The sequence below is a fragment of the Podarcis filfolensis genome (assembly GCF_964270895.1).
Source record: "Podarcis filfolensis genome assembly, chromosome: 15".
NCBI classification, from domain to species: domain Eukaryota; kingdom Metazoa; phylum Chordata; class Lepidosauria; order Squamata; family Lacertidae; genus Podarcis; species Podarcis filfolensis.
The window spans coordinates 40,500,077-40,525,310 of NC_139618.1; the positions used below are offsets into that span (position 1 = coordinate 40,500,077).

A 25,234-nucleotide genomic window follows, 5' to 3' on the forward strand; every position below is an offset into this window, starting at 1 on the left:
ACAGCGTAAAACAACCATGTAGGTCTTGGATAAAGTAGCATGTATCAGACTACTGCAATTGAAGGGTGCAATACTATATAACTAACACTGAACGCCATTAGATTTATTTCTGTGCTGCAAATCCCATTAAGAAAATGTTAGCACATTTGAAATTAGGACAAATGACTGTAAAGAATCATTTGCATGTACGCTGGATTCTAACTCAGAAATTAAAAATTCAAAGAACTTGATTTCTTGTGCTTCCTCAGGGGCAAAAACTCAAAACTCTATGCATATGTTGAAGGCTGGTAACAGCAAAGCAAAAGCAAAACAGTTTACATTGCTGCCCAGAGACCACCTAGCTCTGTTCATATCCTCTCTTCCTTTTATTAGAGTAGTTGGTGCCTGTCCCCCTAATCATCTACTTCCAGTGAGTTTACTTTCAGAAGCCAGTCAGCTCGTCTCCCTAGCAAGAAATCAGCTCGTCTCCCTAGCAAAAGAACAACTACTCTGTTGTATCACAGAATCATGGAGTTGGAAGGGACCCATAGGGTCATCTAGTCCAACCCCCTGCAATGCAGGAATCCCAGCTAAAGCATCCTTGGCAGATGGCCGTCCAACCTCTGCTTAAAAACCTCCAAGGAAGGATATCACATTGACACAGACTCAAATAGAAGAATTTATTTGGTCATCTTTAAATTGATTAATGTAATCAACTAGTAGTATTAAATACAATAGTAGGACCATTTAGGACCAACAGTAGGACCTAAGGATGATAATAGTAGGACCTATGACTTCTTCAGAATACACTTCTATTTTTTTCTAAAATTTTATTACAGTGGTACCCCGGGTTACATACGCTTCAGGTTACAGACTCCGCTAACCCAGAAATAGTACCTTGGGTTAAGAACTTTGCTTCAAGATGAGAACAGAAATCGTGCTCCAGCAGCACGGCGGCAGCGGGAGGCCCCATTAGCTAAAGTGGTGCTTCAGGTTAAGAACAGTTTCAGGTTAATTAGGGACCTCCGGAACGAATTAAGTACTTAACCCGAGGTACCTCTATACTGTAAAATAGAAGGGTGTTTTAACATTATCAGAAAAAGTAAACCCATGCCCAAGGCTTAACAAGAAAAAGGACAGAGAAAGCAATTTACGACAGGACATTTTTATTTACAATAATAATTACAAAGATGCCATGAAGAGATACTGCATGGCATAGACCTGCTAGATTGCCAAGACTATTTGAGAGATTTGATGGGTGAGTTGTGTTTTGCACCATATTTGGAAACAAGAAAATGTTCCTCTAGGTCAGATTGACAAATAATTTTGGGGGCGGGGTTGCCATTCCCTATTACCTGTTACTTAGTAGGCTTTAAACACTCCTTGAAACTACAAAGACAGTCATCTTTAACTTGGGTTAGCCTATTTACTCGTACCTGTAGATTTGCACAAGGGAATGAGGGTGATTTGGGGCATAGAGGTGGCTGAACACAAAGAACCTGCCTCAAGATGAAAGGATGAAGTAATTGACCAACATGGCTTTGAGCCAGTTTCTAGTTAAGAAGATTGAAAAATATTCTACTTTTTTTAATAAAAAACCCTCAAAACTTTAAGTTGATATTCAAATGTGGATGTACAAGGACAGCACCCAGGTACACGCAACTTTTCCAGTCATTCAGAAATAAATCTAAGTAATTGAAGACTGAAGCCTCCAGAAGTCAATAGGATTATTTAACAGTATTTGAATTGCAGCCCATAGATTCATAGTAGCGAAAGATTATTTGTTCAAAAATAAATGTATATAGGAGGTAAAGAAGAATAAAAAACATTCAATTTATATTCAGGCTAGGAACTGAACTGGCAGCACTTGGTTCAAGAAAAATGTATCTATTGCAGTGAAGTTGATAGAGCTTGAATTCCTACCTGTCACAGTGAGAACTACCTCTTGAACTACTCTGTCCAGACTCATGCTGAGCATCTAGAAGTATCTTTTCCATGTCTCCATTGTGGATGGAAGATGAAGAAGGAACGTGTTCCAGACCACCATTTTTCGCATTTCCATTATCGTTGCCGTTGCCATTCATCTGCAACTCTACCCAGGAGCCTGTTGAACAGCAGATGTTTCATCAGAAACCATGAAACTAAAACACAGCATAAGGTTTATCACTCACTTGCAGAAATATGCAGTCATGTCAAATTTAGATAACCAGAAAGAAGACGTCCACAGACACCAAATAATACTTCTCCATTTATCAGCAGAGCAACAGTATGAACTATTTCTTAAAAGTAAATTCACACATTATGAACCAGCCACATGTAAATAACTGCTAATATTTGTTTACTTGTGTAATCAGTCATGTTGGAGATGTTGATGCTGTGTCTTCAATGAGTGTGTCTATGAGCAGCGTGCACTGGAAATGCAAGGAACTCCTGCTGACAGAAATTGCCACTGTATCTTCTCTGTCTACGCTTGGAGCTGATGGAACAGCTGTATGCATCATTTGCTTTTGAAGTCCTTCTGCACAATTTTATCAGTATCCTGTTCCTTCCCTATGATCAGATGAATCTTGTTCAAAACGACTTCTACATCTGGGAAAATCTGACGCAGTCTGGATTGACAGGACTTAAAACAAGCACACACATCCCGACTCTTTCAAGAAAGAATATATTTTGCTGCCTCAAGTCTAGAGCAAGGACAAAATGTTCAACCTGTACTTTTTAAACAGATAACCACTGCAGTGTTCAGGTATCAACTGTATAGATAACACTAAGCAAGTGCATCTGACACTGAAGTCAGGTCTTGAAATTAGCTGGCCACCAGGTGCATTTTGTGCCTGAAGATTCTCTATTCGCAAACAGCTCCAAAAGTCTGGCTGCTATTCTTGGCCTGAGACTCAAGGCTGCCCGCTGCTGACATCACTGGGCACAGGAGGACAATTGCCTCCCCTCCCAGCAACAGACTGAGTATGCTCACTGCTGCGAGTGCATGCAAGAGCCACACTCCCCCCCCCCCCACCGGAGCAAAAGGCACCAAAAAGCTGCCAACTGTCAGCGCTCACATTGCGCAACCGCTGCTGCTCCCCAAGCCCTCCGGAGGCACCTGCTGCCGCCAGTGCCACCCCAAGGAAACCCTGCTCTGGCAGCGAGTGGGCAAGACATGATCGTAACATGGAGCTACCCAGCATATAGTATACTTCTAAATATCAGGTGCTAGAGCCAGTAAATATTTTTGCATATATGCCTTGCTTGTAACTTTCCCAGAAGAATCTGTCTAACCACACTGGGAATCAGAATGCTGGAACAGATGGACATTTGGTTCAATCCAGCAAGGCTTGTATTACAGTGGTACCTCGGGTTACATACGCTTCAGGTTACAGACTCCGCTAACCCAGAAATAGTACCTCAGGTTAACTTTGCTTCAGGATGAGAACAGAAATTGTGCTCCGGCGGCACAGCGGCAGCAGGAGGCCCCATTAGCTAAAGTGGTGCTTCAGGTTAAGGACAGTTTCAGATTAAGAACAGATCTCCAGAACGAATTAAGTTCTTAACCCAAGGTACCATTGTACATACTTACAGAAAAAATAATCAAAAATATTTCTAAAATCTCCTAGGACTTTTTCAGCTCTGATCATCAGAAAACCAAGGATCATAACATAAATGGTATTTTGAAGCAAAACTTAAGATACCATTTTAACTAGTAGTCACTGTGTCTAACATGAGTCAAACTTGCATCTGGGAGATCCGGGTTCAATTCCTGTGCAATTTCCATTGTTCATTTCCCCCTTAATGTGTTTTCAAATGATGGGGACACAAAAGTAGTGCAGATGTGCATCTTTATCATAAAGAAACAGTCACCATGTATCAAACACATGAACTGTGGAGCTAATTTTTAAAAAGACACAAACTGTATAACTTTTTCTAGCTGCTTTCTGAAACCTGTAGAATTTCAGCATCATTGTCAGTGGACAAAACAACACTCACAGCATTATTTCCTTACCTTACTATAAAATGAGAACAACAGTGACCTATCACAGTGAGGATGAAGGGATTACAGATTGTAAAACACTTATGTCCACTGACTATGTTACAGACAGTAATGAGGACTGTCAGAGAGTTGGCCAAAAGTGTGTTAGTACAACAGGTGTTTGATTAAGCTAAATATTAAGGTGCAGTTCAGACCAAAAATCTCAGTCTAATAAATCATGGTTTATTATAACAAGCATTGTTCCATGTCCATGCACTCCCTCATCCCTCACACAAGTTAAGAGCTTTATGATTTGTTAAATCAAAGTTTCCCATTACATCCAAACTGAGAATTTGTAGTTTAATCTCAGACTACAAACCAGAATTTGAGCATGAGGTGCAAGGCAGATAGGCACACACCAGTTATCCCCTTTAAAAAACTGGGCTTTTTTGATTGAGGTCATTATGTCTGAACAGAGCCCAAGCTTCTTGAATTCCACTACAAACACTACAATAATGCTACATTTGCAATAGTTACCCCTAAGTTTTGAGGCATAATTCCAAGTGTTGAAGGTGCTTGAAGCAAAATATATTGAGACACAACCTTCTCTCCTATGTCTTCTTGTGATTTTCCAAGTTCAAATTAGACTAATCTCTCTTGCTTATACCATAAATACACTCTAGAACACAATATAAGGGGCAGCAGGATGGGTGTTCCACATCAGAAGACTTTCCTGAAAAATAACCAGACAGAACTTTTGTAAAGCACTGTAAGAGTTTCAGGCTGAATTCCAGGAGTTCGGACAATGGCTGAAGGAGTAAGATTGTAGCATGAGATGAATTTCATGTCTTGGAAACATCTTAGAAAATACAGGTTCTTTAAACAAGAAAGCTGAATCATGGCTATGTATGAAACAAAGAGTGACAAACTGTTTTTCTGGGTGGGGAGACCAATTCTGAGTTTATGTTTTTAACTATCAATGTGGCCTTCCTTCTTGACCCAGGCACAAGTCGTAACAAGAACAGTGATCCAGATGGTCTCTTTATCTGCCCTGTGACTTGATTCTGATGAAATTGTTCACTGTGGTTTTCATATTTTGCTCACTGGCATCACTGGTTGATAAAGGGCAGATTAAAAATGTTTCACATGAATACATGCAATTTTGCCTTAACGATTTTTAATAGAATTTTAAAAATAGTTTACAATGCTAAGCAAATCGGAGAATACCTTTTATTTGTGTGAAGTTCAAAATACAACATGTACATGTCCAAGTTAAAATGAACTTTGATAATGCATGGTCTCAAAGAATTTCAACTACAATCCTCAAAAAACCTTATTAAGGAATAATTGTATGCATGATAGTGGACTCATTCAATAGGCATATGTTTTAAGAAGAGCAGATTAACTGCCTTTCAGATTAACTTGTCAGATATACTGGGGGCTGGGAGAGGGCAGGGAAAAAGAATGCTGCTTTCAGGCTAGCCATCTTTTAAATCATTAGTTCATATATATGAAATCGCCATGCATGTGAGATGATCAAGAATAATTTCACTACTGTATTATGAAATCCAAGCCGAAGCTATTTGGATGTTCCTCCATCCTGATCCACAAACAAAAGGTTACACCGGATCAGCTGACAGACCCCGGATATAAGAGAAAAACAGCACACGTCAGTAATATTGACTCAGCCACTGAATAAACTCATTCTCACACTCTAGCTAGTTCCCCAGCATCCCAATTATTTGAGATAGCCAGCAACTAAATTAGCTCACCCTGTCAAAACATGCCAATGCACAGATCTCTCACGGCATACCATCTGACTCGTCTGCTACACTCCTATCTGCCTGCAGCTATTGAAACTTACTTATAAACCCAACTGAAACCAAGTTTAGTCAATTTGCCTTCAATGAGCCATACTTCCAAGGTATGTTTAGGAATGCAACATCAACCTCCCAATTCTTTCTGTCTAGAACAGTAAATAAACAAGAACAGACCATTCAATAAGTCCTTCTCTCACAAAGATCTATTCCATTCTTCCCACACTCCAATCCTTTCCAATTCCCCCTTTAATTTCCAAAATTTAACTCATCAGCTCCATCCATGGTCATCTCCAGCCCATTATTTTTCTCCTACCTGTGACCACCTAAACTTCCTTCTTTCAAAAAGCCTGCCTCTTTATTCCTGATCACGGTTCCACTGCTGTTGCACACACCCAGCTCCTTTCATTTCCAAGGAGGCTAGGGATCCAAGTACTGTATCTCAGACAGACAACCAGGCATCCGTCACTTTACTGGAGTCTGGAGCCAAGTACCAATATTCATTCATTGCTTGGGGGGGCAGGGAAGTGGGGCACAGACACAAAGAAGGCCCCCACAATCCCTTTCACACTTTATCAAAAAAGAAATAAAGTTTATTTCAGCACTGGCAGCAAAACTGCTGTGAAATAGCGTCCCTTAACATAAGAAAACTTAATTATTAAAGAAACAAAAACGAAGCGGCAGCTAATAAGTAAAAAAAGAAGAATACATATGTATATATTTTAAGATCGTTGTTTTACATATTTTGTGGTGGTTGTTTTTTCAATAGGAGTTAATCACGCCAAGAAGCTCCGAGGCAGAAAATGTGCAGGTCTACATAAACAAAAGCACATGCTGGTGTTTTTGAACTGGCGAGGCTTTTTGGCCAGCGCTGCATCCGAGCCGCCTTGAGGGATGCGAACTTTAATTAAATAGACAAATAAACTTTGCCCCCCCTCCCAGGTGCCCCTCCTCGGCTCCAAGCCTGGCCCCCCTTTCCCGGCGCCCCCTCTCCCCCCTCCGCCCCGCCCTCTCCCCACCAGCCTTCCATTGCAGTCCCCGCCCCCTCAGCCCCGCCAGCTGCCCCCCCCATTGGCCAACCACCTCTCGCGCGGCCCAGCTGCCAACCAATCCAGGAGGGCATGGGGGGGGGGCTCTGACGAGGTGGTCCCTCCGCCCCCTGAGGGGATGCCAAGTGGCTTCCAGGCCGAGGCGCCTAAGAGGAGCCAGGAAGGCCAGATGAAGCGCCCCTTCCCGCCCCCACTCACTGTTGAGGCCTGCCTCGGCGGGCGTCCCGTCAGGCGGCGGGTTGTTGTTGTTGTTGTGCTGGTGAAGCGAGTCCTGAGGGGAGGACATGGCGGCGGCGGCGGACGCGGCGCGGCGAGGCCTCTGCTTGTGGGGCTCTGTTTGTATGCTGGGCAGGCGGAGCAGCGGCAGCAGCAGCAAGCCCAGCCGCCCCGGCTTCACTGCGCACGCGCCAGGGCCGCCACGCCCAGCCCCGGCCCCGTTCCTGCCTGACGCGCCTCACGTCCGCGCGGGGGTGCGGTCGCTCCGGCGGCGCCGCGCGTGCGCTCTCGCACGCGCTCACATCCCTCTTGCCCCGCCCCGCAACGAGCTGCCTCTTACACTGCGCACGCGCAGGTGCCGCCTCCTTCAGGCCCATTTTGTGCTGCTCAAACTTGGGCTGTTGTTGGACTACAACTCCCATCATTCCTGACCGCTGGTCCTGCCAGCTAGACATCAAGGGAATCCAGTAGCCGCTGGCGACCCAAGTTTGAGAAACGCTGAATGACTCCAGGCACTTCTTTGTCTTAACAGGACTTGGGGGCTCTTGTAGCCCACCAGGGAAGGGGGAGCTGCGGGCTTCCAGGTGTTGTTGCTGGACTCCATCTCCCATCAGCCATCGCAGCATAGAGTGAGGGATGGCGGGAGTTGTAGTCCAGCAGCATTAGCGGTGTGGGCGCGGGATCCCCGTCCGCGCTGCCTTCGCCCTCTTTTCCTCGCCTCGGCACATGACGTGGGGGAAAGCTAGCTGTCCATAGGAAAACTACGGTAGATCCAGGAATTAAATGTTTGGCCGTGGAGGAAATAGGTAGCAAAAACCAACAAACAAGAGTCTAATCTTCCTTCTCGCTCAAGATTTTCTGTGAAATAACATCATTTGGGGAGACAAAGAAATCTGCAGGCTCAGATGTAGTATTTACTTTTCCCATCCCCTAGACATGTATAGGACCGGGTTCCAAATCTTTGTTCAGTGTGACTATTTATTATCACAAAATACTGCTCAGGAGTGTTTGAGTCACAGATACCAGAATGTGCTTTCTATATGCGCATACTAAACACACAGTTTTAAAGTGGTGCATAGATTAGGTGAATGTCAACACTGGGCAAAATTGGATGTCACTGGTTAGCAGATTATTTCCTTCACACAGGATCCCTCTGTGACAAGACCAATAATAATCTTAAGGTGTTTGCAGCGGATCGCTTTATAAATTTGCCACTGGCATCCAGCTATCTTCACTCAAGTAGTATTTTTTCCCCTACAGGAAAAGTATTCAAACCACCTTTTTGTGATAAAAGCATACTGATTGTATGGTCCCTGAGACATCAGCACCACTCTCATAATCAGAGACCCTTTTCAGGTCAAGTGACTTCGTGTCCAATCTCTGCTCCTAATCACTATCAGGTCTTTTATTTGTGTCAAATTTACAATTGTTGCAGAAAGCACATTCATCCAACCTCATTTGTAGGTTCTGCCCGAGTTTTCAAATAACAGCACTGCTGATCCAGTGGGTACAATTTATTGAGGTATTGTCAAATTCTGATCAAAAATACTAGCTTTCCACATGCATAGATTATGAGAGGTTCATGATCAGAGTAGACCCAACTGTCAAGGGATCCAATCTTCTGACGACTGCACCATGTCTCATTTTCTCATAAAATGTTTTGGGTCAGTTATCTGAATATTAAATAGCAGAAAGATTCTAGGAGGCTACTTTCAATCCTAACAGTTGAAAGTCCCACAGAACTTGTTCAAAAATAAGCATGCAAGATACTACATCCCTAGAAAACGGGGGTTTGGGTCAGTGCAGCAAAAGTTTCTTAGGAAAACCTATCCTGAGGCCCTGCTACTAAAAAAAAGTTGCTTATTTATTAAACCTTTGTCTTAAAAGTTCAGAACAAGGATTAAGGAAGTGATTAGCGACTTCTCCTGCCCCCCCTCCATAAGGACCCCCTGCATCCATTCTTGAAAATCAGTCATGGAGATTCCCAGGGGTAGCACTTGGGTACTGGAATTATCCTGAAACCAGTACCAGTAAAATCAAACCTTTCATTCCAAGATGTTTCCCCATCAATCTTACATGTATTAATCCTGAAGGTTTGGATTCCCAACAGAAACCACACTGCTTGCACAATGTTTAAGATGTGTTCTTAAACACACACATAGTAAACGTGGCGCATAAGCACCTTGCACTCAGCTACATTAGTCAAAAAACACTTTGAATGCATTATAAACATGCAACACCAGGTGGCGCCAGAGAGCAAAAGAATTATATGATTTTTGCATAGTGGTTTCCCCACCTTTTGTTGACTATTTAATTTCTTATTTATAGCATTTATTCCTGTGTGTATATATCCACCTTTAGTGCTTAGATTCTGAATGACATGCAGACAGCTACTGTCATTTATTTGTCGTCTTGAAGCATTTTCTGATCACCGTGACTTTTCAAGTTTGTCTTTAATGGCAGGAGTTTCGAAAAGTCAAATGAAAAAAGGAACACTCATAAGGTAAAACTACATTTCCATTCAAGTTACCAGTAGCAACAGAAATACATAAAATATAGGGATACTCAAGAATGCAGTATAATTTTTAAAATCTATTTAAATCACTTTATATTAAAATTTGCACGACGTACTGCTTAAAAAACAAGAAATTTTAATGACATCTTTTTAAAAAAGAAAATAAAAGAAAGCACTGTCATGTGAGTCTGGATCCTAAACAAGGCATTCAATAAAATTAGGACAAAGGGGTTAACATAAGAAAAAGGTTAGTCCCATAAAACCTTAATTGTAGTCTACAAAAGTTCAACCCCCCCTCCCCAATTCAGACAAAGAGCTCTGTTAACAGAGGAAAGAGCGGGAAAGGGAAGCATTTACCAATATATGAAATGAATGAATGAATGACTGTTCAATAGAATCCAAGAGGTTGTTTTTTTAAAAAAAATGCAAACTGCTCTTAAATACTAAAGTGACATTTTAACATTTTCATATAGGAATAAAAAGAACAACCCTTCCTCCATTTCCTAATGAAAAATAATACTGGTTAAAATCAATGCCAAAACATTTTATCATGCGTCAAGTTATTTTTAATAATAAAAAAAGAAATTAATATATAAAGAGGTAGATTAAAAAGGGGAAAAAAGAACAGATTCACCATTCTTTGTCACTTTTATTCAGTAGAATTCCCCCCCCCCCACCTTTTAGGATTTTATTTTTTTTATGCCAGAAATGGCAAAGAGTGATTACAGTCAATTGTTTATTAAAAACATTTTATTCTTTGCAACACAGACCCCTTTGACCCATTTTATGTGCTTTTCACTTTTTTTTCTCTATGCACCACCACCATGGGGCGGAGGGGAGGGGAACGGGTTTTTTTAAGGGAAAGGAGTCCAGGAGGCATAGGAGGAATGCTACAAGCCACAGCAAGAATGAGCTGTTGTTTAATAATAAAAAAGGGCCACAAATAATACAGTAATGAGGTTACACAATTAAATCCCACAGCATGACTTGAAGGCTTTTCCCTGTGGCAGACGTCATCACAATGGAAGGCATAAAAAACTGGAGGAACCAAATGTTGATAATAGTCCAACCTCTAGTCCATTAGGCAAGATGGTGCAAGTAGTCGTTGTGTTAAAAAGTGCCCTAGCCTCACCTAAATGGCTAGCAGACATGGAGAACTCCTCAACAGAGAGAAACCATCCACATAGCTATCTAGAAGAGTGTGTTGTCAAATATGGCACATTTTTAAATACTGGGAAAGATGTGCCACAATGGACTTCTCTCTCTCTCTTGCTCTCCCGCACTCTTGTTTTCTCCCCTCTATTGTTTACGGGTACAAATGCTAGATTCATCTATCTGAACTATGCAGGAAGTGGACTCCTCTGCTAGGAACACTAGCTCTAATTCACTTTGTCTTGAAATATATACAAGTTGTTTGTAGTGGCTACGGCAATGATATTTTCCTTGGGATGCCAGGCCGTGTGGAGGATTTTCTTGTTGAAGTCTAGGCTGTCAACACTGATCTCATCCTTCTTCCGTTTGCCGCTGGCGCAGACTTTGCGGGGCTTTAAGACGGTGCGGGGCTTATTGTTTTCCCGAGAAGCTTCTAAAGTGATATCCCGCTTTGTGTTCCTATCAAACATTCTGAAGAAGTTGTTGTAGGAGCCAGTCATGACGACACTGAAAGATGGAGAAGACAAAAGAGAGTTTCCAGGTGTGTTTCCTTGCTAGAAGCTTTTACTGCAGTTCTTTTTATTCAGGGAGCTGAATAAATATTCACGGGGAAAGTATCCTATCAAAAATACAATTGCATTTCAACAGCATGGGCACTTAATACATGAGCACAGGAAGCTGCCATATTCTGATTCAGCTAAGTATCAATGCTGATCAATTTCAGTATACTTATCTAGGATCAACACTGTCTGCACCAGTGTGTCGCTAACTTCGGTCCCCAACTGTTGTTGGACTACAACTCCCATCATCCCTGACCACTAGTCCTGGCTGCTAGGGATGATGGGAAGTTAGAGAAACACTGGAGATTGCAGAAATTGAACCTGGGACCTTCTGCATGCAAGATAGATGTTCTAACACTAAGCCTTCTCAGTGCTCAAACGGTTTAATGAATAACTATTTTCATGCTACTGAATCGTGTGCTTTAGGAAATGGATTTTTGAACAGAAATTTCCAGTTTTACCAATACAAAACAGAAACTGGAACACCAACATGTACAGTTCTTACACTAAATCACCTTACACATAAAATTAAAGTAAAAGGGAACTGGGATGCCCACTCTATTAAACTGCTAGGTACCCAGTAACACCTCTGCACTGCTTGCTTTTAGAAGGATTGTCAGAACTTGTTTATCAAACCCTGCAGTGAATGCAGTTCAGCCAAAGGAGCCAGGTAAATTCATGGCTGCAATGTGATGATCCCTGCCAAGGGGATGGGGAACTTTGCACTCCAGATGATGTGCGACTTGAATTACCATCAGCCCCAGCCAGCACTATCAGTTGTCTGGGATGATGGGAGCTGTAGTTTAGGAGTAACTGAAAGGCCACAGGCTGCCCATCCCTGCCGTAGTAGTCTGCTGTTACTGGGAAACAGTGAATGTCCTTCAACCCCACATACAAAAATGCAGCCATTCCAAAATACCAAACAAACAAACAAACAAACAAACAAACAAACAAACACCACCTCATTGCAACTATCAAAAGAATCAAGATGGCAACATTGAAATGGCTTCTCTCTGAGCTCCAAGAACTGAGAATATCTGGAGGAATTTGAAAACTGTGTTAAGAATCTGTTCATTTGGGCTTCCGGTTCCGCTCTGCCTTAATGGAGAGGCAGCCCCCACAACAGCGGGAGATCGTAGGTGAAGGAAAAACAAGGATGATTGAGAGCAAATCATCATTGCAAATTCCACCCAGGGCCGGGAACGAGCTTCAATTGTAGTTCGTCTCGGTACCTAGCTCTCGCTCCGGCATGGAATGAGGGGGGCAGGGAGGCACTGAGCCTGGCAAAAGCCCTCCAGTGCCGTCATTAAGAAGCAGATGTTCTCCTGTTAATTAGAACTTAATTGGATTAAAGTACAGGTGTGTGCTGGAAGAGATGAGATCCCAAACTGTGGAAAAAACCAACTGCAAGGACTTTAAGGTTTGAATTTGAGATAAGACTTCTTTGGTGAAAAAGACGGGGGGGCCCTACAGTTTCTTTATTTAAAGCTTTATTTTCTACATTTATGATTTGGCAACCCTCCTCTGAATGTTAGTTCGAATTATATTTGTACAAGTGTGGATGGAAGAACTTGGATTATAAATATGGCATATAACATCAAAGGAACTGTGTGTGTAAAAAAAAAAGGATGGGAGGGAAGCTCTATTTTGCAAAAGGTTTACGATGGAAACTTAGAACTGACTCTTCCCCATCCTTTATTATATACAAAGTGAACTGAATAACACTAAGAGGACTTGGAATTTAATTTAATTGGAAGGATAATCAGCTGGAAAGAAGGATGAAAGGAGTCTGTGAGTTGCCAAGGAACTGGTAAGGTTCTTTATTGAGTCATCTGCAGTCTGACAGACCACTCTTCTTCCCAGACTGAGGGGGGAAATGGTGACAACAGTTTATTTACTGGGACAGAGAGACCTTTGCAGCTGTTGTTAAAGTTCTTGGTGCAAAACAATGAAGCACGAGACGAAGTGATGGAGATATTTCTGGAATAACAATGGGATACCTGCTCCGCCCAAGGCATGGCAGATAACAGCAATAATTGGGGGAAAGAAAGACATAACATCTTACAAGGACAGGACGAAACACCATGGACAGAATAATTGCCACACACAGGAAGAACAAGGATCTAGTGTGAGTTCCTCACTTGAAGTTTTATAAATCATTTAATGTATCAAATGGATAGAAGTTATTAATATTGCAGTTGTTGTATAAGGGATTATTATTATGACCGGAATATAATTTAAACTAGTAAGATTTTGGAACGCAGAAATAAAGGAAATAATAAAATAATAAAATCTAGCATGTGGGGAGGGGGCACTTTAACTAAATTATATAATTTGGTACTTGAATGATCGGTATTAATAATTGTATTATAAACTAATACAAATTTATTCCAAAAAGAAAAAAGAAATCTGTTAATTTGTTTAGGGCATTTTAAATCCCAGGCAATCAGGGCAGCAAATGTGGTTCCTCTTCATTTTGCCAACAACTTTATGGCGTAGGACAGCCTGTGAGATGGCGACTTGCGCAAGGTAACCCAGGGAGCTTCACGTCCTAGTGAAAATTTGACACTCTACTATACCCACAGTCTCTTACAGACTGCCATTCCTATGACTGACTTCATATTTTATTTCCAGGAAGCAGTTCATGCTATACTGAGAATAGTGACAAGCCCTCTAATCATGACAAAATTATGACGCAGTTGCTAAGAAAATAATTATGATATAATGACACTTGTGTGCCTCTCAGGTATGCCTGACTTTCACACTCCTAAGAGCCAGAAAAGGGTCACATCACTCCTGTGTAGTAGAGCTAGACTAATAAACCTGTAGTCTGATCAGACATTGAATTAGATTGCTTGCCTGGACTGCAGCTCTTCCAGGTGTAGGTGGAGAAGCCTCCAGTATGCGGGAAGATAGCCTATCATTCTCCTATGCAATGTTTCAACTTTCAGGAAGGATGTTTTACATTTTAATTAATCAGGCACTCTGGACTGCATTGTCCAGAAAGAACTGCATCATCACCCCTTTCTTTATATTTAAATTCTTTATTTAAATGTATTTCTTTAAAGAAAAAAAATCCATAAAAATCCAAAACAAAACTGCAGCCACATACAATTACCCAGCATCCATATGGAGTATGAAAATTAAATACTGCTCCCTCTTGGCCTCCAGCAATTGAACTGACAGGGACATTCTTATTATTCAGGCTGTATGAGGCAAGTTTGGAGAAGAAAGCAGTAAGTAGAATAAAGATGCACCGCACTTTTAAATAACTGCTTGTGCACATTAGCTTTTAATGCAGCTTTTCTTTGTAGAGGAGGGACCACAGCTCACTGAGAGCACATGGTTTGTATGCTGAAGGTTCCAGGTTCAACCCCCAGCCTCACCATTGTAAAGAAAACGCCTCAGGTAGCAGGTGGGTAGGAAGACTTCCTACAATACCAGGCTGGAGGGATAAATAATCTGACCTAGCAGTTATGGCCCTAAAATGAGAAAAGGAGGCCAAGAACCAAACTGTCCATAGGCAAGGCTGCTTTTAAGGCTGAAAAACTAATGGCACACAAAATGATGCACCCATAATGATGATGGAACTACATCAGGCAATTAATTTAGCCAAAATGGGCAAAACACCAGGACCAGATGAACTATCAGCAAAGTTTTATAAGAAATTGTAAGATAACATTGTCCAGCCATTGAAAGATGTAATGAATAAGATACTAAAAACAGGGAAGACTCCGGACTCTTGGAGAAATTCTTATATTATACTCATTCTTAAACAAGAAACAGATTTATTGTTAGTAACAAACTATAGGCTAATTTCTCTATTAAATGATGACTGTAAGCTGTTTGCAGCTATATTGGCAAACCAGATAAAAATGGTACTAAAAGACATAATTCACCAAGATCAGACCAGGTTTTTGCCTGGTTGACAGATGAAAGATAATGTAAGGAATATAACTGATAGAATACTTGGAGGTAAGAAATTGGAAGCAAGCAGCGTTGATGTTTACAGATGCAGAAAAGGGCTTTGATAATATTTTGTGGACTTTTATGAAGAAAATGATGGAAATGATTAATTTCAGAGAGACCTTTTGGAAAGAATAGAAGCAATATATTCAAATCAATATGCAATGCTGATAGCAAATAATGAGCTAACAGAAAAATGTAAAATAACAAAAGGGACAAGACAGGTGCTATGTCACTGTTGTTGTTTATATTGGCTTTAGAAGTCTTAGCTGGAAGAATAAGATCTGATGTATCAATTAAATGGATAACAGTGGGTCAGAGAGCATATAAACTGAAGGTATTTGCCAATGATGTGGCATTATCAGTAGAGGAGCCATTGGTTAGTATACCAAAGGCTCTAGAAGAAATCAATGAATTTGGAGAAGTAGAAGGTTTAAAACAAAAGCAAGATGAACATTTTGGTTAAAAATGTGAATGATCAAATGAAGAAAGATCTACAGTCGACTGGACTAATAATTGAAAAGAAACTTAAATATCTAGGAGTGTGGCTGATAGCAAAGAATATAAGTATTTTAAAAGACAATTATGTTAAAGTTCGGGGGGAAATTAAGAAAAAATTAGAGATGTGGGGAAGAATGAATCTGTCCTTATTGGGGAGGATATCAGTGATAAAAATTAATGTGCTACCAAAAATGTTATTTCTACTTCAAACAGTGCTAACGATCAGCAATACAGGATGTTTTATACAATGGCAAAAGGCTATTACTAGATTTCTCTGGCAGGGAAAGAAATCAAGAATAAAATACAAATTGTTGATAGATTCTAGAGGTGGATTCTCCTTGCCAAATCTGAGAGCATATTATGAGGCATCCTATCTTTGCTGGTTAAAAGAATGGATATCATTAGAAAATACTTATTTTTGGATCTGGAAGGACATGATAATATGCTTTGTTGGCACGCATATTTGTGGTATGACAAGGTTAAAGCCCATAAGGGCTTTTTGAATCATGTTATAAGGAAGACGGTGTACAAAGTATGTAATAAATACAAAAAAAGAAAAGAACAAAAAACGTTGTGGAGGCTCTCTCTAATAGAGCCAATACAGTGGTACCTTGGATTAAGTACTTAATTTGTTCCGGAGGTCCATTCTTAACCTGAAGCACCACTTTAGCTAATGGGGCCTCCCGCTGCCACACCGGAGCACAATTTCTGTTCTCATCCTGAAGCAAAGTTCTTAACCCGAGGTACTATTTCTGGGTTAGCGGAGTCTGTAACCTGAAGCGTATGTAACCCGAGGTACCACTGTATATGTGAAAATAAGAAATGAGAAACTATTGGGCGATATGGAAGCATATCAAGAGATAAAATTAAGGAGATTTGAAGATATAAGAGGTTTCGTAATCGATTGGCTGCTGTAATATCATTTTAATGAAGTATTTAAATTGAATTTTAAAATGGTTTTTCAACTGAAACCTCCTAATTTGAAAAAGAGTTGTTAGACAATAAAAGTAAATTAATTTCCAAAATGTACAAATGGCAAATAAAAGATGAGCAGGTCAAATCAGTGATGACACATTGGGCGAGGGACTCTGGCTATAATATTGAAATGGCAGTGTGGGAGGGATTATGGAACATAGACATAAAATTTACAGCATGCTGTACTTTTAAAGAAAACTATATGAAAATGATGTACCGATGGTATTTAACTTCTAGTAAAACAGCCAAAATGCATAAATCAAAATAAAATGTATGCTGCAAACGTAAAGAGAAGGAGGGCACCTTTTACCACACATGGTGGTCATGTAAGGTAATAAAAAACTTTGGGGAGATGATATATAATGAGTTGAAAAAAATGTTAAAGGTAACTTTTTAAAAGAAATCAGAAGTTTTTCTTTTAGGTGCAGAGATACCGAAGGACTAGAAAAAGCTGTTCATGTATGTGACCACAGCTGCCCGGATGCTGCTAGCCCAGAGATAGAAGGAAGATACAGAGCCAACCAAGGAAAAATGGCAGAAGAAATTAATGGACTATGCCAAAATGCCAAAATTAACAGGAAGAATTAGAAACCAGGAAGAATTAACTTTTAATAAAGAATGGGGAAAATATATAATTTATTAGAAAAATTATTGTAAACAATTAAATTCATTAGCAGGATTGATTTATAACTTGTAGTTAAAAATTTGAACTAAGGAATATTAAGGATTTATTAAAACTTGGAATTATAAAGGAGATGGGGGAGGAGGAATTCTGACATAAGGATCCACAAAAGAGGGAGAGAGTTTCTGCTTCACTGACTATGCAAAAGCCTTTGACTGTGTCGACCACAGCAAACTATGGCAAGTTCTTAAAGAAATGGGAGTGCCTGATCACCTCATCTGTCTCCTGAGAAATCTCTATGTGGGACAAGAAGCTACAGTTAGAACTGGATATGGAACAACTGATTGGTTCAAAACTGGGAAAGGAGTAAAACAAAGCTGTTGTAATTGTCTCCCTGCTTATTTAACTTATATGCAGAATTCATCATGCGAAAGGCTGGGCTGAATGAATCCCAAGCCGGAATTAAGATTGCTGGGAGAAATATCAACAACCTCAGATATGCAGATGACACAACCTTGATGGCAGAAAGTGAGGAGGAATTAAAGAACCTTTTAATGAGGGTGAAGGAGGAGAGCGCAAAATATGGTCTGAAGTTCAACATCAAAAAAATGAAGATCATGGCCACTGGTCCCATCACCTCCTGGCAAATAGAAGGGGAAGAAATGGAGGCAGTGAGAGATTTTACTTTCTTGGGCCCCATGATCACTGCAGATGGTAACAGCAGCCACGAAATTAAAAGACGCCTGCTTCTTGGGAGAAAAGCGATGATAAACCTAGACAGCATCTTAAAAAGCAGAGACATCACCTTGCCAACAAAGGTCTGTATAGTTAAAGCTATGGTTTTCCCAGTAGTGATGTATGGAAGTGAGAGCTGGACCATAAAGAAGGCTGATCGCTGAAGAATTGATGCCTTTGAATTCTGGTGCTGGAGGAGACTCTTGAGAGTCCCATGGACTGCAAGAAGATCAAACCTATCCATTCTTAAGGAAATCAGCCCTGAGTGCTCACTAGAAGGACAGATCGTGAAGCTGAAGCTCCAATACTTTGGCCACATCATGAGAAGAGAAGACTCCCTGGAAAAGACCCTGATGTTCGGAAAGATGGAGGGCACAAGGAGAAGGGGACGACAGAGGACAAGATGGTTGGACAGTGTTCTCGAAGCTACCAGCATGAGTTTGATCAAACTGCGGGAGGCAGTGGAAGACAGGAGTGCCTGGCATGCTCTGGTCCATGAGGTCACGAAGAGTCAGACACGACTGAACGATTAAACAACAACAACAAAAATTGAAAAACTGAAAGTTAAATTTGTGAATGGCTTGGAAACACACACACGGTTTTATAGGGGGATTACATGGTAAAAAAAAATTTAATGGCATGCATTTGCACAAGGCTCCCTTGAAGCGGGAGGTTGGGGGATTGTTAATACAGTTCATCTGGAATCCACAAAGCATCCTGAGACAAAGCCACATGGCAGGAGACGCGAACAGTAAAACTATGACAGCTGAATGACCGAAAATGACAAGTCAACAAGAAGTTCTTTTCACCTCACTATTTGTACTCTCCCTGCCCCCAAAATAATCTCCTAAACATCTGGTTTAAGGCAAAAATGTGAGCCTGAGATAAGGAAGGAGAGGGAAGCACATTTCATTCAGGTATTGCTCAACCAAGGAAATAGTACTTCAAATCACCAGCTTGCATTCACGAGCTCAGAAATAAAAGAAAACAAAGTAAGTTGAGACTTGCCTGTCTGATCCGTTCCAGCAGCACTCAAACTTGTCAAAAATGCAGTCATTTTCATAAAGTGAACAAAGTTTACTTCTGAGGTATTCATGTACCTAAGGAGGAGGAGACAGAGCGGTTGGGCATGACGACAATAAATGAATTGTTCAATATTTTGAGTTTTTAAAAACATCAGTATCTATTATGAAGCCAAATATGGAATTTTAATCATTAAAATTGATATAGTACATATTTTATTTTCCACTTTTTATTTTTATCTTTGTTCAATTAAATTGTTCTTAAGAAAAATTAATTAAATAAATATATATATTAAAAAAGATCTCATCCATGCAGATTCAAGGACATACGTATTACTTAGACACATACACTGTGATTTCCGAAGTCAAATCTGAGACCCAATATCTTCATAGCATACCTGGTATGTTTCCACAGGTCTGTTTTCCATATTTAAATCCCAAATTTTCACGGACAGATAATCCCTAGTCATCATATATCGACCACTATGGCTGAATTTGACATCAGATATGGAGGAGATGATTTCGGAGAAAAACGATCGGTTGCTAGGGTCTTCTGGCTCTTCAAACACTGCAAGCAGAAGACAAGCACAGTGGTTCTATCATCACATTTCATGAAGATAAACATTCTTTTCTCATGCACACTGAAGCAAAAAAGGAGTAATATCACTACTGGGGATCCCACATGGATGTGAAGAGAAATTTTACACATTAGTTGCCTGACTGAAAAACAAACGAACGCTGAGGCAATGTTGTTATTTTAAACCAGAATCCTCACAAAGTGAGACAGACCTCCTTATACAGATGCATACATTTCCCAGGAGAGGTGTAAGCGGTTCAAGGTCTCCAGCTAGGCAAACTATGTTTTGTGCCAAAAATATCCAAATCTACCAGCCTATGTAGGATCATAGAATTGTAGAGTTGTAGGTGACCCTGAGGGCCATCTAGTCCAACTGCCTACAAACACAGGAATCTCAACTCAAGCATCCATGACAGATGGTCATTCAACTTTTGCAAAGACCATGCAAACTGAACTTTGTAGAATACCTTTTTTAAAAAAATGAAAGCAATTTGCTAATAAACATGGAGGGAAGTATGGAGCAATCTGAAGCCTAACTGTCAGCCACTGGAAATAATTCACCCACTCCAAGTCTGGCTATTAAGATCTCAACAAGCACTGCCCACAAACTTTCCAGAGCATCTCTGCAGCCACTGATGGACAGAAGCGTTTTTTCAAAACAGCAACGTGGAATCTGAAACCCTCAAAGTGCCAAGTTCTGAAACCGATCTACATCTTTCTAGGCCTTGAGTGAACTTCTACTGCCTTGAATGGACTTGGAGGAACAGTACAGACCAGCTGTTCGCCTCTACCATAGTCTCATTATTATGGCTTGTGTGTTGCTCTGCTCTGCTGAGTGGCAGTGGATAGAAGCAATGATGTTTTTAACTGTACTGTTTCTACAGGGTTATGGCACCCTTTGGGGTTGGCAAACTTAAACACCCTCTACATTTTCTTGCTTGACTCGTGATTTTCTCGAAAGAGAGAAAAAACAGCAACAAGAAGTTGATTAGTACTGAAAGAAACTACTTACATTTTGAATGCCTGTCGCAGAGTGCAGATGCCCTCATGTCACAAAGACGGATTGTTCCTTTGCTACTGCTGTATACGAACGTGTTACAGCTGTTTGGATGGAATTCTGCTGCCGTTATCACCTCTGTCAGTTCTTCCATGTTGGCAGGCTTAATATCTACAATATCTAGAGATTTATTACGTTAAGGACTCTCCTTTTAGCAAGTTTCACAGCCCCTTTTTTGCACTGTAACCAACCATCAGGGGAAAGAGATTTCTGGAGAATGCTGCTCTTTAGATTCCAGTACTATGGGAGAGAAAAACCTTTCTACCTATGTTATCCAAACCATACATACATTTTGTAAATTTCCATCACATTTCCCCATGCTCCCCTCCCCAATAAATAGAACCTTGCCTCGTAAGAGAGTTGCTCCAGCAGCCAGTGTCATTTTCTTTGCCCAATTTCACACTTTTCCAGTTCCACAATATTCTTTTCGTCCAGTCAACTGCACACAATACTCCAAGACGGGTTGTACCACAGATTTATATAATACTGGCAGTTTTGTTTTTGATATGGTCCTAATGTTCCCTGACATGGAATTCATCTTTTTCACAGCAGAAAAAGAAGGAAGGAAGGAAGGCAATACTACTCTAAGATAAATCAAATGATCTTTCACCAAATTGATTCAATATAAATACATTTTTGAGAAAAAGATACTAAAACTTCTGTCTGTAATTTCCAAGTGCCACAAGTTAATCCGTAGGTCATCAGCAGACAGGTATGTTTCATAATCACTATTGATGGAGATAGAGTTAATGTGGTATGTATGTGCATTGGCAAATATTCTTCGTGGACTGGCTTCCACCATGAGATCCATGGGCCTGAATACTGGCACCTGCAAAGTACAAGGGAACAGAGACATCTTCAGCAGCAGTGAAGTAGTGGCAAATTCTGAACTGCAGGAACACATCATAACACACCCCAATGCCCTGTCCCTCCACGAAGAGCTAAAAAATGCAGGCAGATATGTTGAGCTAGATATGCACGTATATATCCACCCCACAAAACAACAACAGTGCATAGTACAATACCCAATTTACTAGGATCAGTTGACAGTGATGGAATAGATGTTTCTAAAATAAATTCAGCTTGTAGAAGAGATCTGGCAAATGATTATGCAAGAAAGTACTACCATTTAAAATGCAAGCATGGAGTACGAACCCCACCAAAGAAAAGGAAGAAAGTTTCCAACCTCTCTGTTTGATTAGTTGACTTCCTCTATGCTAATCTATCACAAACAATAAGAAAGCGCGATATCACCTTGTTCACTTGCCAGAGCAAGAAGAACCCATCAATTCACCCAGTGCTTCATCAGATGTCACATTCACTTCTCTTCTGCAAAAAGTGCCCTGGAGCTGACCTCCCCTGTGCTTCCCTTCCACTGTATCATTGGGGAATGAAGAAGATTTTACGATCTCCAACCATAAATCTTGAGGGTGGTCCAGCAGCAATTCCTTGCATGTATGCTAGATCCCTTGTACAGCAGAGTGACGAGGGCACAGCTGAAGTGTTGAAAGGATCAAGTTGTGCATGGCCAATGGCAATTAAACACTCATGGAAGCAGTAAAGCTCAGTCAAGCATTGTTTACTTGAAAGGCAGTATCAATCTTGTTGGTAGAAGACTATTTACAACTTTACTACCACACAGATAGTAAGGCACACTTCAATCCTACATGCTGCCTGCACACAGCTCAGCAGTCTCTCCCCTGTAGGAATCACGCAAGTCCACAGCTAGATGCTCCACATCTATTTATCTTCAAGAATCTTCTCACAGTTTTTGGAAATGAATGGCTCTTTCTCACTTACTCTAACAGGGAAGTGCACCACCAAATGCTATCAGCATGAGAGGCAGAAAGCCAACATCTCTTGGCATGGGAAGATCAGGGCTCATAGGAGTGGCAGTGGTTGTTTTGATCTGCTCAACATGGCACTGGGCCTTCGGAGATGGAGAAATAGCTGTAGTGATTATCTGTTGATTTGGACAGCATGCCAAACCACAGTTAGCCAGCATCTGATCTGAAGCCTGTTTTCAAACTGTGAGCCACTGTGGGGAAATCAAGACTATTCACGTTGCACCCTTGACATTAAGTGCTCGCCACACGTGACAAATGAAAGTGTTACTCACCCGTAATGTTGTGACTGTAGTAGGGTCCCTATACCGCCCATCTTCTTCTTTCAAGTTATAGCCTTCTGGTCTTTTATCCCGTTCACTGATTTTCCATAGTTTTATTGTTTTATCTGAAACACATTACAGTGGTCGCAGTGAGCACCATTAAGAGTACTGAAACCATGACCAATAAAACGTACTGATTGCACAAGGGAAGACAATTCCAACTAGTTAAAACTTGTTCATGGTTTTTATTTTTAAATAAACCTTTCTTCCACTGATGCTGAACAGTGGGCGGATAGTGCCCTGGCTTTGATTAATTTCCAATAGCAGAGGTGGCTAATCTGTAGTCTTCGGGATACTGCTGGTCTCCAACTCCCATCAGCACCAGCCAGCATAGCAGATAGTCAAGGGATGATGGGAGTTGTTGTCCAGCAATATCTGGAGGGCCACAGGTTAATTACCCCTATCCTATAGGAAAGGGTGTAACAGTCTCAGACCAAGGCTTTTAGTGTGGCTGCCCTAATCTGTGGAACAGCATTCTTATGCTCGCTATCCAGAAACAAATCAAGACATTTTTGCTCCAAAAATAATTCCCAGCTGGATGAACAGGTCTCTGCCACTGGTGTCTACTTTGTATTGCTTTTAAATTTACTGTCACTCAGCTGTGTCACCCAGTGCCAGTCTGCTTAGTAGAATGCTTTTTACTAGCTGGTCAACCTGAATGATACATTGCAAAGTACAGGTCCCATCCTGAGGAGATTACAGTCCAAATTCCAATGCTAAAGGGACAAGAGAAAGAATGGAAATGTGGGTACGGCTAAACTGGGGGTTGCCTATGTATTTATTTCTGTTACAGTGGTACCTCGGGTTACATTCGGTTCAGGTTACAGACTCCGCTAACCCAGAAATAGTACCTTGGGTTAAGAACTTTGCTTCAGGATGAGAACAGAAATCGTGCTCCGGCGGCCCGGCGGCCCCATTAGCTAAAGTGGTGCTTCAGGTTAAGAACAGTTTCAGGTTAAGAACGGACCTCCGGAATTAAGTACTTAACCCGAGGTACCACTGTAAACATATTTTAGGCTTAGCAGCAATGGGGTATGGGGACAAAGGACAGTATAAACAATGGTTCTGACTACTGTGCAGGTTACCCAGAGCAGCTTGCAGAACCATGAAAAGATGTTTTCAAGTCTAATTTCATGCCTTATAGCACAGAACTAAAGACAACAAAGAAGCCCTCTTTTTGAAGTAGGAACTCAGAAGTGCACAGCTGGTCAAGGAGCCAGAAAAGAATATCCTGGGCTTCAGATCTTACATTCAGGAATCCTGATGGGACGGACAGCAGAGCCAGACTAGAGTCTAGTGATACAGTCCTGCAGAAACTTCACCAAAGTGTTGGAGCTTCTCTCTGATTGATAACGTCAGCTAGCCAAGGAGGAAGGAGGAGCAGCACTTTGGGAGGGTGAATAGAAGGAGCAGTTTCTGAGAGAGTTGGATTTGAGATGGGAGATAGGAAGCAGGGCTGGGCAATAACTGCTTTCCAACATTGTAATATACCACCTGCTAAACATTGTGGTACGGCGGTATATCAAAATGTCAGACAGGAAGTGGCAAGGAAGAAGGCAGTTGCTGGTCGCTGTGTGCCGCTTCTGCCTCTTCCTAAGCAACTCCTCCTCCAGCACCCACCACGCACCAACATTAGATGGGGATATGAAGATAACAAGAGTCCTGAAGAATCAAATAGTCTAAAAAGAAGTGGGGAGGGTACACTTTTCACTTTAGCCATCAACTGCAGCTCACGCCTAAATTAAGAGAATGAAGAAAAAGGAAGGCTGCACAAATAGGTCTATAGGAAGACCTGTCATAAATCAAACACTGAATGAGCCTTACCATTTGTAGACAATAAAAACTGAGCAGCATTTTTCTGGGGTAACCACCTAATTTTGTTGATCTTTTCTTCAATTTCTAAACTTTTCAAGTAGTCAAACTCTGGTTCATGGCTTTGAAAGGTACTGTAAACATTGTATTCTCCTCTGCTGTGAGATTGCGTTTTGTTCTGAAAAGGGAAGGGGAGCAGGGGGAGAGGGGAGAGAAATTGCATGGAATTCAGTGAATAACCAGTGTAGTTAATGTAGGCCACCTACAGATTACAATTAGTGCGATACAAAGAAATTAGAGCCACTTCACAGACATGAATTATTTCTGAGGCTGTCATTTAAGCAACAAACTCTTAATTGTCCAATTATATGAGCTTACTGATCAATTTGCATTAATGAACACAAACATTCTGAAGCAATGGAAAAGCATTCTTTAGATCAAGGAAAGCGAATCTGTGGTCCTCCATCCCTGCCTGATTTCAAATGTGTAATAAACAGCTATTGTGCTGTAGGACACCCTAGTCATGACTCACAGATGCTCTTCCCTCC

At 41.0% G+C, this 25,234-nt stretch overlaps 3 protein-coding genes across 8 annotated transcripts in view; 1 reads left to right on the forward strand and 2 right to left on the reverse strand.

The window, feature by feature from the left end:
- Window positions 1–7,340, reverse strand: part of BNIP3L (BCL2 interacting protein 3 like) — a 14,166-nt gene extending 6,826 nt beyond the window's left edge. Inside the window, exons 1-2 of one of the 2 annotated variants that reach the window (XM_083589131.1) lie at window positions 7,008–7,340; window positions 1,903–2,083 (exon numbers count right to left, since the gene is read on the reverse strand). In XM_083589131.1, the coding sequence (XP_083445257.1) occupies window positions 1,903–2,083; window positions 7,008–7,095 (269 nt within the window). In that variant the 5' untranslated portion in view covers window positions 7,096–7,340. Of the gene's footprint in view, window positions 1–1,902; window positions 2,084–4,480; window positions 4,672–7,007 lie in introns of those variants that run through there. The other variant, XM_083589132.1, reaches the window with a different exon arrangement.
- Window positions 1–25,234, forward strand: part of LOC310750701 (uncharacterized protein) — a 735,887-nt gene that overhangs the window by 360,887 nt on the left and 349,766 nt on the right. The window lies entirely within an intron of this gene.
- Window positions 10,273–25,234, reverse strand: part of PPP2R2A (protein phosphatase 2 regulatory subunit Balpha) — a 64,726-nt gene continuing 49,764 nt past the window's right edge. For all 5 annotated transcript variants that reach the window (XM_083588774.1, XM_083588773.1, XM_083588772.1 and 2 more), the window contains 7 exons: window positions 24,699–24,864; window positions 22,827–22,939; window positions 21,359–21,536; window positions 20,663–20,827; window positions 19,472–19,641; window positions 19,060–19,151; window positions 10,273–11,199 (listed from right to left, as the gene is read on the reverse strand). In XM_083588774.1, coding sequence (XP_083444900.1) covers window positions 10,920–11,199; window positions 19,060–19,151; window positions 19,472–19,641; window positions 20,663–20,827; window positions 21,359–21,536; window positions 22,827–22,939; window positions 24,699–24,864 — 1,164 coding nt within the window. In that variant the 3' untranslated portion in view covers window positions 10,273–10,919. The remainder of the gene's footprint in view (window positions 11,200–19,059; window positions 19,152–19,471; window positions 19,642–20,662; window positions 20,828–21,358; window positions 21,537–22,826; window positions 22,940–24,698; window positions 24,865–25,234) is intronic.